The following is a 16,278-nucleotide window of genomic DNA, read 5'->3' as shown; positions in this document are numbered from 1 at the left end:
GGGGGTGGCAAACATAGATGCAAAGAAATATATTACAGAAATGGTGTAACAAATTGGGTTATCTGCTTTGTGGTCGAATTTGTGTTTTGCCGAGTTGTGGCAAATATAAGGCAAATATTGTATTTTCCAATATTCGGCGTATACCATCCCAAGAAGCCTAAAAAAATAAGAGTTGTATTAGGTGTCCTGATCCGCTTCAGAAAAGAAGCTGTTGCATTCACTTACGGCTGGGTCGATAATTCGATATCGATATGTATCGTGATTGACACGTGATCGATACCAATAGAAAATGCCTTCGATAAAAACGTTCAATAGAAAAAAGAAAAACAAACTTGATCGCAGCATGGTGCGTGATGTAGGCAGCGCGCTTCCGCCTCCAAACATGAAGAAGAAGCGTTTAAACCAAAGAAGAAGCCGCTTTTAAACCAACGAGGAAGAAGCTGTTAACTCAACGGAGAATGCTCGCGGGCCTGGCGGCCGTGCGCTACGCTCGCGGGCCCGGCGGCCGTGCGCTACGCTCGCGTCCAGTGAGCGAGCGCCGTAACTTTGCTCAAATAAATCACCACTCGACTCAGTACAACTCTGACAATTAAATTATATTATGCATGATAACCCTATTAAAAACCCGTGGATGGAGCCATGGTGTAAATTTATATCGACCAGTTTATTTCACTCTTTCATAGTTACATTGACCTCTTATCAAAGGTATTATGTTAAAATAAAATAACCTACCAGTAAATTTATTTTTTTCTTCGGGTCATTATTTTCAATATCAACCAATATGAAACACTTATATCGTGATATACTTTACAGTCATATCGCCCAGCCCTACATTCACTTCAGACATAGAACAGATGTTCTATTCTTTTTTTGGTCAGAAAAGAGGACAGAAACTTCTTGAGATTTTTATGGTTCCGCGACAATGACTTCAACAAATACATTGTGGACTATCATATGACAGTCCACGTCTTCGGGAACAGCCCCTCACCTGCGGTGGCTATTCATGGCCTACACCAATGTGTTCAAAGCAATGAATTCTATATTGATCCTGATGTGAAACACTTTGTGATGAACGACTTCTACGTAGACAGTTGAAGCTGCTACTGACTTGCGAAAGAAGACACAAGATGTCCTCTCTAAATCAAACCTGAGACTTCACAAGATTGCAGCAAACCGCAAAGAGGTCATGGAAGCCTTCCCATCAAAGGACCACCAATTGACTTGAAAGACTTGGCCCCCCGTCCAGAACACACAATTCCTAGACTAGAGCTCTGTGCAGCAGTATTTACTGTAGAGTTAGCAGAATTGGTCTCAGCGGAACTTGATCTTGACCTTGATACCACAACATTCTACACAAATAGCAAGGTAGTTTTGGGCAATATTTGCAATGAAACTAGGAGCTTCTATCTGTATGTGAGTAATACAGTACAGTACCTTTCAGCATTAATTATGCCTTCACAGATGTCGAAGTTACACATGCTATTGGCACTAACACAGCCCCATACCATCAAAGATGCTGGCTTTTGAACTTTGCGTCGATAACAGTTCAGTTGGCTCTTCTCCTCTTTGGTCCGGAGGGCACGACGTCCCCAATTTCCAAAAACAATTTTAAATGTGGACTCGTCAGACCACAGAACTCTTTTCAACTTTGCAACAGTACATCTTAGATGAGCTCGGGCCCGGAGAAGCCAGCAGCATTTCTGGGTGTTGTTATAAATGGCTTTTGCTTTGCATTGTAGAGTTTTAAGTTGCACTTAAGGATGTAGCGCCAAACTGTATTAACTGACATTGGTTTTCTGAAGTGTTCCGGAGCCCATGTGGTGATATTTACACATTTATGTCGGTTTTTGATGCAGTGCCGCCTGAGGGATCGAATGTCACGGGCATTCTATGTTGGTTTAGCCATGAGATGTTACTAGCCATGAGTGCATAGAACATAAAATATAAAAATATGTTTGGGTTGACTTCCACTTTAAACTGTTCGACTATTTTCGGACGCAGTTGTTCACAAAGAGGTCAACCTTGGCCCATATTTCATTGTGAATGACTCGGCAATTCAAGGAAGCCCCTGTTACACCCAACCATGGCATCCACCTGCTCCCAATTAGTCTGTCCACCTGTGGAATTTTTCAAGCATGTGTTTGATGAGCATTCCTCAACCTTTTCAGACTTTTTTGCCACCTGTCCCCAGCTTGTTTGTAAAGTGTTGCAGCCATAAACTCTTAAGTTAATGATTATTTGCGAAAAACAAAGTTATCATTTTGAACATTAAATGTCTTGTCTTTGCAGTGTATTCAATTAAATATAGGTTGAACATAATTTGCAAATCATTGAATTAATGTTTAACACAACGTCCCAAAATAATTGGAATTGGGTTTGTATTAAAAGGGCATATATACACATGATAAGTCTTGCCCATATGTGCCGCCAGTCTTTAAGTTCATCCATTAGGTTGGTTGGAGAAAATAATGAGCAACAAACAACAACCTCTGGTGCTTATTTGAGGACCATGCCAAACTTTTATGTGCACCTCTGTATATGACCATCGTTATCTTATAGCTTGAATACATTGAGGTATGGGCAAATTAAAAATAAAGACAATTGAGATGACAATTGAGATTAAATTTTGTTGCATGTACCAGCATTCCTGACAAGTTTGTAAATAATGGTGCAACTTAAATTGAAGGTGATACTGTGGCCTTAACATTTTTAGCTATAAATGTTTTTGCATTTCAAAATAGAACATTTTTGATTGAAACATTAAATAATAATAAACTAAGGCCTGTGTGAAAGCCACAGGTCTAAGATCTTAAATTCTTATAGAATTATGTTTATCTGCTATAGGGGCTGAGATATCAATTTTTTGGTAGGAGTTGAATTTCCGGGTAAACTCCAGGTTTTAGAGGATGATTTTTAAGTTGCTCTTAAGTTTTAGGGGGATGTTTCACCAGCCACTTTAGGCCGTTATGGGTGAAATGTGGTGACAAGAGAAACACATGCATAATTGATTTGAGCATTACTGTACAGTATGCCAATGACCTAAAATGGTATACTTACCACAGGGTCTTTCACAATGTCTATAAGTGAAATAATATTTGGACCTCCTCGTAGATTCTCCAAAATCTTGATCTCACGTTTTATTTTCTTTTTCTTCACAGGCTGATGAGACATAAATGTAATTAATATTTGTGAAATGTAAGCTAAAACCGAGAATTGTAGCAACTAGGGCATCATCATTTTATGGATTTATTTACCTTTAGGATCTTTACTACAATCTTCTCATTATTCGTGATGTTGATGGCCTCAAAGACTTCACTGTATTTGCCACGGCCTAGCTTTCGCACGAGCTGAAAGTCATCTTGGTTACTGTGAATACATCATTGAGGTTGGAAATCCCAGCACCAATATGGTGAAAATAAAGTGAAACAGGCAACGAGCATTTTACCCCCATTCCACTACATGGGATTCATAGTCCCAGTATTCCCTCGGCCGGTGAGTGTTGACCTCATTGTACACCCTGGCCCGGCTCGGCACAGGTCCTGACATGTCCGACAGCTTGGCAGAGTGGGTGGAGGGCTCTCTCAGCAGCGGAGGGCTCAGGAAAGGAGGGGTAGGAGGAAAGGTAGTGGGTGTGGGTTTTGTTTCAAAAGAGGAAGGGGTGTGGGAGGGGTGGGGGTGGGGAGGGGGTGTTTTGAGGACAAGGGAGGGGGCACCAGGGGCACGTGGTTGTTGCTGAAAAAAATAGAAGAAAATGAATGAAATATGAGCAATCGCATCAGTGTGATCTACAATCCAGATGAATATTAACAGTTTGCCAGCACAATAATAAAGACGTATGTGCGTATGTACATACAAATTTGAATGATAAATTACTGTTTGTTCATTTCTTGCTCCATCTCAATTCTAAGGGTGGAAGAATTGTTTGATGCATCGTGAAACAGACATTAACAATTTTGAATTGTTAAATTCAGTTCAATAAGTTATTGTTAAATAACATAAAGCTCCTTAAACAAGCACTGCCGCCTGATAGTCACTATGGCGCACATAATAGAGAGTAAGTACTGTGAGTAAGCAATGACTGTGCCGTATCAAACCATCTCGGATGCTACCAGAATGTTAGCCCTTCGTTACTTCAGTCAGATGGGGTTAAAATGGCTCATTACAAAACCATGTTGGGTGACACTAGTGTTGTGCAATGTAACAAAATATATCCTAGTGCATTTTAAAAACGCTTATCTTATGATATAACCCTCTATTGCTTATATTATTATTGTATTGTATTATCGTATAATCAGCAAGGGCTACAGAAGCTGGTAAAATGATCCTGATCATTTGAATCAGGTGGGTTGCAGCAGGGTGACATAGAAAACATGCAGGATACCGGACTCCGAGGACCGGAAAAGATTGACATTACCAGCTGTCAAAATTGAATATTGCATTGTTGCACCAAACTGAGTGCTTTTGCATTTGTCAGACATTTTTTATGAGACACTTGGCTTGTGCTTCACTGAGGATCTTTGTCATTCTTGGTGGCAGGGAGGCAACTGATGTTATCAAGTTCTTTTGGGTGTTACTTTTTAAATATAGTTTAAAATCTCACATAAACTCTGAAGTACCTTCATGTATCCCCGGGAGTATGCGTACACCCATTTGAGAACCACTGCACTATAGGACGGGATATCAAATGTTGTGCTTCATATTTAATTTGCCAAAAAAATAAAAAATAAAGAAAGAAACGAGTAATGCTTAACTCCCCTGTATATACTCCAAAGTATCCCAAACTTCCTGTGTATATTGATTATCATGTCTTAGTATGAAAATGTTTTGGAATACACGTAGTGACATCTAGTGGTGACATGAAATACCATCTTTGATATTTTAATTATTGCACAGAGCACGTTGACCTTATCTTTTTGAGAGCATACATACACCCAATTCCTGTGGAGGGAACTTCAATCCTTGCTATTACATGCTGGAGTGGGACATTGCACAGGTCTTGGCGGGCGGCGTGACTCAGTGGTCACCTTCCAACCCAAAGGTTGGAGGTCTGATCCCTGGCTATTGTGATCATGTCCTTGAGCAAGATATTGAACCACCCGGTTGCTCCTGATGCTGCGTCATCAGCAGGTAAAATGAGATAACAGTGAAGCGCTTTGAGAACCGAAGGTAGAAATGTGCTATACAAGTGACAGCCTGTTCTGGCCAATTATTTCACAGGTGGCAGTAGAGGTGGGCGATATTTATCGTTATCGATATCATTGTCAATCTTGCTTTCACAATGTGTAATTTTACATTATTGAGTATTAATACTGCCTCTAAAAGCAAAACGACTCGAGTTAGTCGACGGCCGCAAAGTATGAGGAAATGCTGAAAATCAGGGTGCATTGACGGCAGAGGAGGAGGAATCATCCACCTCATCAGCGGGCAGGACCCGGTCACGTGACTCTGTCCGCATTGCAGACGAGCAATGTTTCAGACATGGAGGAGTGTCGAGCGGGGATTCATAGCGAGGCACGAGTCCACGTCGTCCGTAGTCTGTAAATGGTTTGGGGTTGACAACTGACAAGACTGCCGTCGGTGGGAATAACATTGTTAGACGTGCCAAAACGGTCACCGTGAAGAGCAATTCTGTTGCACCACGAGCCGTATGGATTCTGAGGAAAACTTGGCGACCGCGCAAGCACGCTAAACAAAAGCTTAAACACACACACACACAGAAAACAGTTGCCGAGTTGAACCAATAAATAACGCACGCACGCACACACACTCTGTACTTTAGCGAGCAAGTCAAACGTGACAGCCTGGATGATGGGTTAACATTCAGTTTACACGCTTTTAGTCTGCATCATTCACAACTAGGCTGTATTCCCGAGGCAAGTTGCACAAATTACGGCGTCTTATTAGTGTGACGCCAGGATACACCCAAACATGAATAAAGTCACGAGGCTACATATCACAGCGATGAATGAGTGGGAAAATGCACTTTTCGTAAATTGCAGTTTTGTTATTCAACTTTATTCTGAGTATGGTGGCCAGTGTATGAGAATTGGTGTTGTCATGACGATGTCTTTTTTTTTCTCTCGCTGGGTGACACTTTGTCACACGTCACATAAATGCATTTTTTCTCATTCTGATTGCTGTAGTTAACACCTTTTCTCATTCTGATTCCTCTAGTAGTTGGCAGTGGTACACCAGTACTTACTGCAGCTCAAAATGTCACATCATTATGGAATAACAGCAGAGACATTTAAATGACATAAATATTCCCAAAAATCAATGTAAGTCTATACATATTTATTTTGTTCTTTGTTGTTATATATTGTCATAGAATATCATTATGTTTTGCAGAAGCTGTTTTTAGCAATTTAAAAGAGATGTTGTTCACAAACGCTGTCTATCCACAATTGGTCTGTGAAGCAATTGCAGATTTAAAATATTTTTTGTTGAATATCGTCAAATTATCGTTTTCAAGTTTTTTTTAAAAAATAGTTGGGGTTTTTTGCCCATATCGCCCACCCCTAAACTGGCAGCAAATTATTTCACCCCAGATGATGCAATGAGAAGCGTCTAATTGGCATGCTTCAATTGGCCAGGGTGCATAAACATTCAATTCTGTAGAAACAGAAGTCTTTGATTCTTACTGAATTTCCCTGCTGTGATGTTTACTAGTAGGCTTGGACATGCAGTACCAAAAACAGCCACAAAAACCCCACCAATATCAGGATTTTAAAAAATTCAATCTTTGTGTCAAAATGAGGCAAAACTTCTTCCCAATTTCTTATTGACTTTTTTCTTTGATTTTAACAATAATTTGAAAAACTTTTTAAAAAATAAGGTTGAACCTGATACGCGCTGTCAGTTTTTTTTTAAAATGGCTCTGAAGTTGGGCGAAGATTTGTTTACTTCCATTTTTGAGCCTCGATATCTGTGAAACTAATCATCCAAGAGAAACCACATTGAATGTCTACGCTGATACCAGAGATAGAGGCAGACGTGACAGCCTTTTATCTGGAAAACTGTGAGTTCAGCCACTCCTCAAATTAACTATTTAATTTCGAGAAGCCTAATTTTGGGAGATGTACCACTACCTACCATAATAAGTTATACTTGGGCTACACGTTACTACACCCATGACATTCATCAGACTGCAGGCTATTAGTAACAGATATACATTGAATAACATTTGAAGGCTACAGGTGAGAGACAGTTTTCCAAACAATGCTGTTTAAAAATGGCTATTCAGAGTATGATGCCAAAAACAGTTAACTACCCTTCATTCAATGATTTATCATGAGAAAACTATTGACAGTAGAGACCTAATATTTTTTATTTTTCCTATCAACGAGCGTATCTTCATACTAGATTTTTTTTTCCGAGAAATTCTGTGATGGTCAGTAGGGAAGAGTTTCAGAAATTACATGGAACGACCCCAAACTTATTTTTCATTGCAGCAGTACCACCACCTACTGGCAAAAGAAAAAACATGGTTTATTTGCTGATGTTTCCCTCCAAGACCAGGGGTGTCCAAACTTTTGGCAAATAGGGCCAGATTTGGTGAGGTGAAAAGGCCGGTGGGGCAACCCTTTAACCCACATATGTCAAAGACATGACAGATGTGGCCCGCGAGAAGGTTGTCTACGGCCCCTGGGATGATGTCGCTTTATTATTAGATCCGCAGCAAGCCGGTGTGGGTAGCAGAAGTGATCGGGTCCTTCGCGCCTGCCGAAGACGTCACGCTTTAAAATATATTGTAGCGACTTCAAAGAACAGACGTCAGACGTAGTTTAATTATCATGTTTTTATTAGTCCAACCGGCTAATAAGGGCCGCAGCCGACGCCAATACAGTACGACAACCGCTCAGTCAAAAAAGAGCAACGGCTCTCCTGTGTTCGTCCTCCACTATTCTCGCTTGCATGCCCTCCCATCTAGCGTGCCGCACGATGCATTCATTATCCTCGGAAACAAAACAACTTGGCAGGACACAAATTCGACCACAACACAGATAACCCAATTCGTTACACTATTTCTGTAATATATTTCTTTGCATCAATGTTTGCCACCCCATGGCTCCTCTACATGCTGACTGAAGACTTCACGTCACTTTTCGTGGTTTTCAGAATCGGATTGTGGTGAATAGTTATTTGGAGTAAAACACACTTTATTAGAAATACTTCATGTTACAAATCTCACGTTGTTTTATTATTAGTAATTGTTGGCATTTGATCAATTCATTGAGTTTCGACGTAGTGCCGAGATGTCCCACACTGTGAGCAGGCATTGAACTCTATTCGAGCGCTAAGTGTTGATAGCGAGTGACTTTTTTTTTTCTCTTTCCTCCTCGACAGCTCGTAGTTTGTTCGTGCCAGAAAACTCAGTAGTTGCAGATTGCCCGTGTTTTACCACGTTTGTTGTTGTGCGTAAATGTTAAAAGGTGAGTTTAATCATTTAGGTTTGTGTCAGGTAACTGCTGAACATAATAGCCTAGATATGTTCTCGTGAGTGATGTCACGTTGATGAAGACTAGTTAGATATTTTGGCTCATATGCTAACTATTCTAGTGATGAAACATGAATGTGTATTGTATGTATTGTTTGGCTGATTAATTTCTTAATACAGTGAATTATAATGTTTACGCATATTGTTAACAAATGGATATGCATTGGATGATGTTGCTATTATTCTTTGTCTGTGTTGTTGTAGACCACAATAAATAGACGTGTCAAGTGGAATACGGGCTTGTGTTTTCTGACAGGAGCGCCACATCCATACCTTGCCACTGTAAAATAGGGTCAGCTGGAGACATCATACCAATCATATAATCTTCTCCGTTTTACTTCACATTATGTACAGTTCATACAATCTTGCAGCCCGAGTCAACCAGAAAATTGTTTCCAGTACGAGCTGCCTCACAAAAGTAGCGGTAATGTATTTTATTTTATTTTTTATTTAGTAACTCCGAAGATAAAAACACAACAGCCAGGGGGATGACAAACATAGACGCAAAGAAATATATTACAGATATATAAAGCGTGACATCATCAGCAGGCGCGAAGGACCCGATCCAATCTGGACATTTTAAAAAATTTCAATGAACATTCTATCAGTCCGGCCCTCGGCTTGTCGCAAAATTTTGTATTTGGCCCTCCGTCCATTTGACTTTGACACCCCTGCTTTAACCTGACTTCCTTTTTAACATGGAACATTAATAAATGCAAGCACTTTGAGGGCCCTTTTTAAAAGCTTGCAGATTTACCTTCATTTTATATTTGTGTAAGAGTAAATGTTATAAAGAAGTTGTCATGTGCATCCATAACACATTTACTACACCTTCCAACCACACTTAGTTGCATGCTTAAAGTGTTATATTGGTATGAACTAAAAATAAAGAAACGGGTCAATTTCTTGTACTCTTAGGGGCAGCATGGCATGCTGGTTGAGTGGTCATCTCAAAACCCAGAAGTTGGGGTTTCGATCCACATTGTGAAAATGTCGAAGTAGCCTTGAGCAAGATACTGAACCACTAGCTGTTCCTGATGTTACATCATCAGTAGGTAAATGAGGTAACAGTGTGAAGTGCTTTGAGTACCGAAGTTGGAAAAGCACTTTGTGTACCGAAGGTTGAAAAGCGCTATACAAGTGACAGCCCATTTACCATTCTATTTTATAATGATGATAAAGGGTTTATACGGCACTGATAGTTTGGACTTAGAAATGAAAAGTTAAAAAAAATACACATCCCAACAGGAAATTGTGCTAAAATACAAACAGACGTTAAAGCTGAAGTCAACCCAAACATATTTTTTTCAAGAATATATTCGTTTGCGGAATAAGTGTTAATCCACTCGTTTTTAGCCATCTCTGGGGGCAGCCATTTTGTCTTCTGTCGACTGAAAATGACATCACAACTGCTAACATCGACCAATCATGGCTCAGATTCAGAAAACAGGTCAGTCGTGATTGGTCGTTGTGAGCAGTTGTGATGTCATTTTCAGTCGACAGAAGACAAAACGGCCGCCCCCTGAAATGGCTAAAAACGAGTGCATTTGGCTACTTAATTTATACTCCACAAACGCAAAATTAATCAGAATGCCGTGTTTCAACAAGTGGGCCTGCTGGGAACATCCATCCATCCATTATCTATACCGCTTGTCATCACAAGGGTCGCGGGCGTGCTGGAGCCTATCACAGCTGTCTTCGGGCAGCAGGCGGGGGACACCCTGAATTGGTTGCCGGCCAATCGCAGGGCACTCGGAGACAAACAATCACACACACTCACAATCACTCCTAGGGGCAATTTACAGTGATCAATCAACAACTTACCAAGCATGTTTTTGGAATGTGGGAGGAAACCAGAGTTCCCGGAGAAAACCCACGCAAGCACGGGGAGAACATGCAAACTCCATACAGGGAGGCCGGAGCCGGGATCGAACCCACAACCTCTGAACTGTGAGGCGGACGTGCTAACCAGTCGACCACCGTGCCTGCTGGGAACATATTCGTGAAAAAAATATGTTTGGGTTGACTTCCGCTCTAAGTGGTTGTGAACTACTCCATTACTCAATCAAGATACAACTAAATTTTACAGGTTCATATGTAGTGGAGCATATCATGCATGTTCCACCAAATACATTTCAAATCTGTTTTAAGTATGGATATTTTTCATTTAATCACAAGAGCACTAATAACAATTGGTTAAGCGACCATTAAACCACACAAAACAGTGGTGAAAAGAGTCCAACTGAACTAGTGTTCAACTGAACTAGTCTGGAGATTAAAGGAGGGAAGTCACCCCAAAAAATGTCTTTACAAATATATGTTCTATGGGCCTACACTCGTCAAAACACGGCATTCTCATTAGTATTGAATTTGTGAAATATGAATTGAGCAGCAATATCCACACATGTTAAACCATCTCAGGGAGCAGCCATTTTGTCACTTCTGACACGTAACAACCAATCACGGCTCACCCATTATCTGAAGCTGAGCCATGATTGGTTGTTACCTGAGCCCAGAGCAACTGTTATGTCATTTTCAGTCGACAGCAGTTGGCAAAATGGCCACCCCCTGAGATGGACAAAACAGGTGGATTTGACTACTTAATTCATATTCCATAAACACAATATCAATCAGAATAGTGTGTTTAGACTAGTGGTGCTGCATAAAACATATTCTTGTAAAGAAAATTTTGGGGTTGACTTGCCCTTTAGTGAGGAGATTTCTCCTGTCATTCAAATGGCTTATAATAAGAAACCTAGTGTTTAGTATCACGTTAACGGTCGTAATCAGCAATATCTAGTTACACCACTTCACTCTCGATAATCATGGTCTGTATGAGTCAGAATAAAGGAAGATTACTATGGAACCAATGTACTCAACAACGACGAATGACAAAATGACCCATAAAATGCTGGATGTCCAGCATTAGTAATCAGACAACATCTATATCCTACAGTCAAACAATCAGAACTAGATTTAGATCAACAGATCTAAATTACATGATAAGAAAACCAAGCGTGGCAGCACGGTAGTTGACTGGTTAGCACGTCCGCCTCACAGTTCAGAGGTCGTGGATTCGATTCCGGCCCCGGCCTTCCTGTGTGGAGTTTGCATGTTCACACTGTACTTGCGAGGGTTTTCTCCGGGAACTCCCACATTCCAAAAACATGCATGGTAAGTTGATTGGACTCTCTAAATTGCCCCTACGTGTGATTGTGAGTGCGGATGTTTGTCTCTGTGTGCCCTGCGATTGGCTGGCAACCAATTCAGGGTGCCCCCCGCCTACTGCCCGAAGACAGCTGGGATAGGCTCCAGCACGTCCCGCGACCCTTGTGAGGATAAGCCGTATCGATAATGGATGGATGGATGAAAACCAAGCGTATCACTTACTCGGTTTGTTTAGTTTTAGCAGTTAGTTTTCTGCTGTTTGGTAAAACACAATCAATTAGATTAACTGGAACTCACAACTGAATGTAAGTTGGTAATCAAATTATGTTAAGCGTTGATGTTGAAAATGTGTTTTGAGCAATGCAGAAGGATAAGAAAAGAAAGAACACATTGGCCTGAGAGATGGTTGGCGTAGTTGATTGGGTTTTGACTTCTAACAGAGGATGTTGGGCGGACCCTTGACGTTAACATCCTAGCCTTAGCAAATGGCAAAGCTTATTTGTTTTTATCATCCACTCTTGACTAGTTTGCATCATCAGCAGATATACTGTATATATTTACCCCCGTGGTCGATGAGACGAGCGAAACGCTTCCCCAGAAAATCAGTTGTCAATCCCAATGGCCAAATTTCGTACAGTCGCCGGTATGCCCGTTCTGATGTTAGATTTCTGCTGTATCAGAGACAATATGGCGGACCACTACCACTACGTCACCAAGTACCGCGACGGAACGCATTGAGGGACAAGCGCCTCGAGTCGGCAGAGATACTATTGATACAATACAATACAATACAATACAATACAATTATATTTAAGTGTGTCTAGTCTACCTACGCAAAATGTATTGTCAATAACATTCCTGACTTAAAATGAGATCTATAATTAAAATATTGTACTGTATGATGCCGAAGGAAAGAATATGCTAGAGTTGTGTCGTAAATTGACTGAGCATCTCGTGAAAACAGGAAGCCAGGCGCACAAAACAACCCTTAGCTTCATGGGGGCATTATATAAGCACCACACTTGAGTAGTTCAATAGCTAAACTATTGTCTGTGTCCTTCCACCCTTATTCTTACCCAGGAGTCAGTTTGTGGGGGCAGCATCCTAAGCAGAGAAGGCCAGACATTTCTCTCCAAACCAAAGCCACTTATTACAGAGGGATCCCCAGATGTTCCCAGGCCCAGCAGTAGACATAATATGTACAGTAGGTGGCGGTATACACCAAAGAAAAAAGAGCATGTTATTGGAATCATGTCTATAGTCATGTCATGTCATCTTCCAAACCGCTTATCCTATATAGGGTCGCGGTGAGTTGCTGGAGCCTATCCCAGCCGTCAATGGGCGAAGGCAGACTACACCCCGAACTGGTCGCCAGCCAGTCGCAGGGCAATGTCTATAGTCACTCTGGCAAAATAACAAGTACATTTCTGGAGAAATTGCGTGTGAAGGCGAAGGAAGCTGAAAAGAATCTGCGGAATGAAGTTGAATAAAGTGGAATGAAGTGCAATGAAGTTGAATGATACTGAATTAAGTTGAATGAAGTGGAATGAAGTTGAATGATACTGAATTAAGTGGAATGAAGTTGAATGACCTCTATGAAAAATTGTGGAATGTTTTGGAATGACATTGAATTGGGGGATTATCCATAATTACTATCCAACTGCTGAGACTTTATGCAAGAGATTTGGGTTTGATGTGGAGCCATGTGTTTTTTGTCATACAAACAATGAGACTATTGAACATCTTTTTTACTCATGTCCAGTGATCAAACTATCCATCCATCCATTATCTGTACCGCTTCTCCTCACAAGGGTCGCGGGGCGTGCTGGAGCCTATCCCAGATGTCCTTGGGAAGTAGGCGGGGGACACCCTGAATTGGTCGCCAGCCAATCGCAGGGCACACAGAGACAAACATCCGCACTCGCAATCACACCTAGGGGCAATTTAGAGAGTCCAATCAACTTACCATGCATGTTTTTGGAATGTGGGAGGAAACCGGAGTACCCGGAGGAAACCCACGCAGGCACGGGGAGAACATGCAAACTCCACACAGGGAGGCCGGAGCCGGGATCGAACCCACGACCTCTGAACTGTGAGGCGGACGTGCTAACCAGTCGACCACCGTGCCGCCGTGATCAAACTATTTTGGAAATATTTGTTTGATTGGCTAAAAATATAATATCATAAATATCACTCTCTTTAATAAAGAACAAATTACTTTATTCAAAGATGAATCCCTTATCAAATTTGATAAATATAATAATTATACTCGGTAATTACCACATTCACTCCAGCAAATGGAGAAATAAGTGCCCGTCACTAAAATGTTTCCAAAATGAGTTGAACAAATATTTCCAATCTTTGATCCTAATGGTGGATATGTATATATATATATATATATATATATATATATATATATATACACACACAATGCCACAATCCCTATAACAGCAGTTGTCACTCGCGCCGACGCGGGAGTAGAAAGAAGCCTAAAAATAAGCCTTTCACGAGTAGGCTGAGATGAATTTTGGCCACCTCGTGACCACGTCACACGCACAAAGGCCGATAGTGGGCCGGACTAAAATACACCTCCGGCCATAATTAGTTAAGCCATTTTTTTTTTATTTCTCTGGCCTCCCTGTGTGGAGTTTGCATGTTCTCCCCGTGCCTGCGTGGATTTTCTCCGGTACTCTGGTTTCCTCCCACATTCCAAAAACATGCTTGGTAGGTTAATTGGACACTCTAAATTGCCCCTATATGTGATTGTGAGTGCAGATGTTTGTTTGTTTGTTTGTCTTTGTGTGCCCTGCGATTGGCTGGCAACCAATTCAGGGTGTCCCCTGCCTACAGCCCGAAGACAGCTGGAATGGGCTCCAGCACGCGCCGCGACCCTTGTCAGGAGAAGGGATATAGATAATGGACGGATGGATGCATTGATGTACTGTAATCACGTCAGCCAATGGTTGTATTCGTGTTTGGTGATAATGCACTGGACTTTCAAAAAAAAAAAAAAAAAAAAAAAACACTCAAAAATAAGTTGTGATGTTAACGTACGATAAAATTTAAACCATTGTCATAACCATTAAAATCATGGTTATAATAACGGTGATAAATACTAACAACAACAATACTGGCAGTAGACGCTATGCCTACATATATGAACATTTGTTATTTGTAGGACATAACACACAGCCGTCACGCGCCCAATGTATTTATGTTTTCACACGTTACGAACTACATGTCAGGTTAAACGTTCTATTGCGCTGAAATAAAAACAAGAATTAATAAAACACTCGAGCACCAAACAAGTTTTGAAATAAAAGTACAATTTAATGGCAAACCAACATTATGATGATCGCACCACATTATAGTTGCAGTGGACAGAGAGGATAATAATATTTAGTGCACATATGTCATGTCATGTCATCTTCCAAACCACTTATCCTATACAGGGTCGCGGGGAGTTGCTGGAGCCTATCCCAGCCGTCAATGGGCGAAGGCAGACTACACCCCGAACTGGTCGCCAGCCAGTCGCAGGGCACACATAGAAACTGTCACTGAGCGGGAATCGATCCCACGCTGCCCGCACACAACTCAGGCGTGTGTACCACTACACTATCAGCGGACGTGCACATATGTGTATTGTAATAAATGTTTTCGAATAAAGTTGTCCCATGTCCACAACAACGTCATCTCCCAGCTGCTGCAGACCGGGGCGCCTCATCACGATCTGGCGAGGGACTTTAAGTTTGTCAGAGCTCTTATTTGTTTTCATGCGCTTGCCCCCGGTACTTCATGATGACTGCTCTTTTTGCATGCCAAATCATTTTGACACCCCTCTTTGCATGCCTGCATGTGTGGGGTCAACGTAAAAAAAAATACTGAAGCATAAATCACAATCTGGATGTGAACAAAAATATTTGATATTCTTTTTTCTTATTTATTACAAATCATCCATTATCCTAACTGCTTATCCTCACAAGGGTTGCGGGCGTGCTGGAGCCTATCCCAGCTGTCATCAGGCAGTAGGCAGGGTTCACCCCGAATTGGTTGCCAGCCAATCGCAGGGCACACAGAGACAAACAAACATCCGCCCTCACTTTGGGTTGACTTCCACTTTAATAAATTCATGCGGATGATAATGTATGCATGTGATGATTTGAATGAATCAGCTTTAGCTGAAGAATAAAGGTAAAATGTCACATTGGTTGGAGCACACCTGCTCCAATGTCTCCGCTTTACCCCATGCATGATGAGAAGAATGTCTGGGGGCAGCTGCTTTCTGTCAGTGAGACTATTCAATGTACTCTGGTTGATTGAGGATATCCTCAATACAATTGCACTAGCAGTTAAACTGGCTCTAAGTTGTCCCACACTCTTCCTATACCATTCGCCCATTTACGGGAGGCTCCAGTCACGGAAAATTGGATCAAGGGGAACATAATCATTTTTTCTTTTTTTTCCATTCTCTTCACTCAAAAACGTTCCAACATATTTCTTGAAATACTGCAATTATACTATAGTGACCCACACATTGGATAAATTGGTGCTGACTCACAAAAAAAAACAAAAAAAACAGTCCCCCTACGTGGAGGCTGTTGGCCCATTGCTTC

General features: G+C 41.2%; 1 protein-coding gene across 2 annotated transcripts in view; it reads right to left on the bottom strand.

Annotated features, from left to right (window-relative positions):
* The window catches only part of LOC147141627 (casein kinase II subunit alpha), a 55,944-nt gene extending 43,567 nt beyond the window's left edge, over window positions 1–12,377 (bottom strand). For both annotated transcript variants that reach the window (XM_086039475.1, XM_086039476.1), the window contains exons 1-4: window positions 12,227–12,377; window positions 3,446–3,732; window positions 3,255–3,366; window positions 3,058–3,159 (exon numbers count right to left, since the gene is read on the bottom strand). In XM_086039475.1, coding sequence (XP_085895601.1) covers window positions 3,058–3,159; window positions 3,255–3,366; window positions 3,446–3,546 — 315 coding nt within the window. In that variant the 5' untranslated portion in view covers window positions 3,547–3,732; window positions 12,227–12,377. The remainder of the gene's footprint in view (window positions 1–3,057; window positions 3,160–3,254; window positions 3,367–3,445; window positions 3,733–12,226) is intronic.
* Between the last annotated feature and the right edge of the window lie 3,901 nt (window positions 12,378–16,278).

This window comes from Filicampus tigris, chromosome 9, assembly GCF_054856515.1.
Source record: "Filicampus tigris isolate MCC_2025a chromosome 9, RoL_Ftig_1.0, whole genome shotgun sequence".
In the NCBI taxonomy this organism is placed as follows: Eukaryota; Metazoa; Chordata; class Actinopteri; order Syngnathiformes; family Syngnathidae; genus Filicampus; species Filicampus tigris.
The sequence above is the reverse complement of the archived record's forward strand: the minus strand, read 5'-3'. Positions and strand labels throughout refer to the sequence as shown.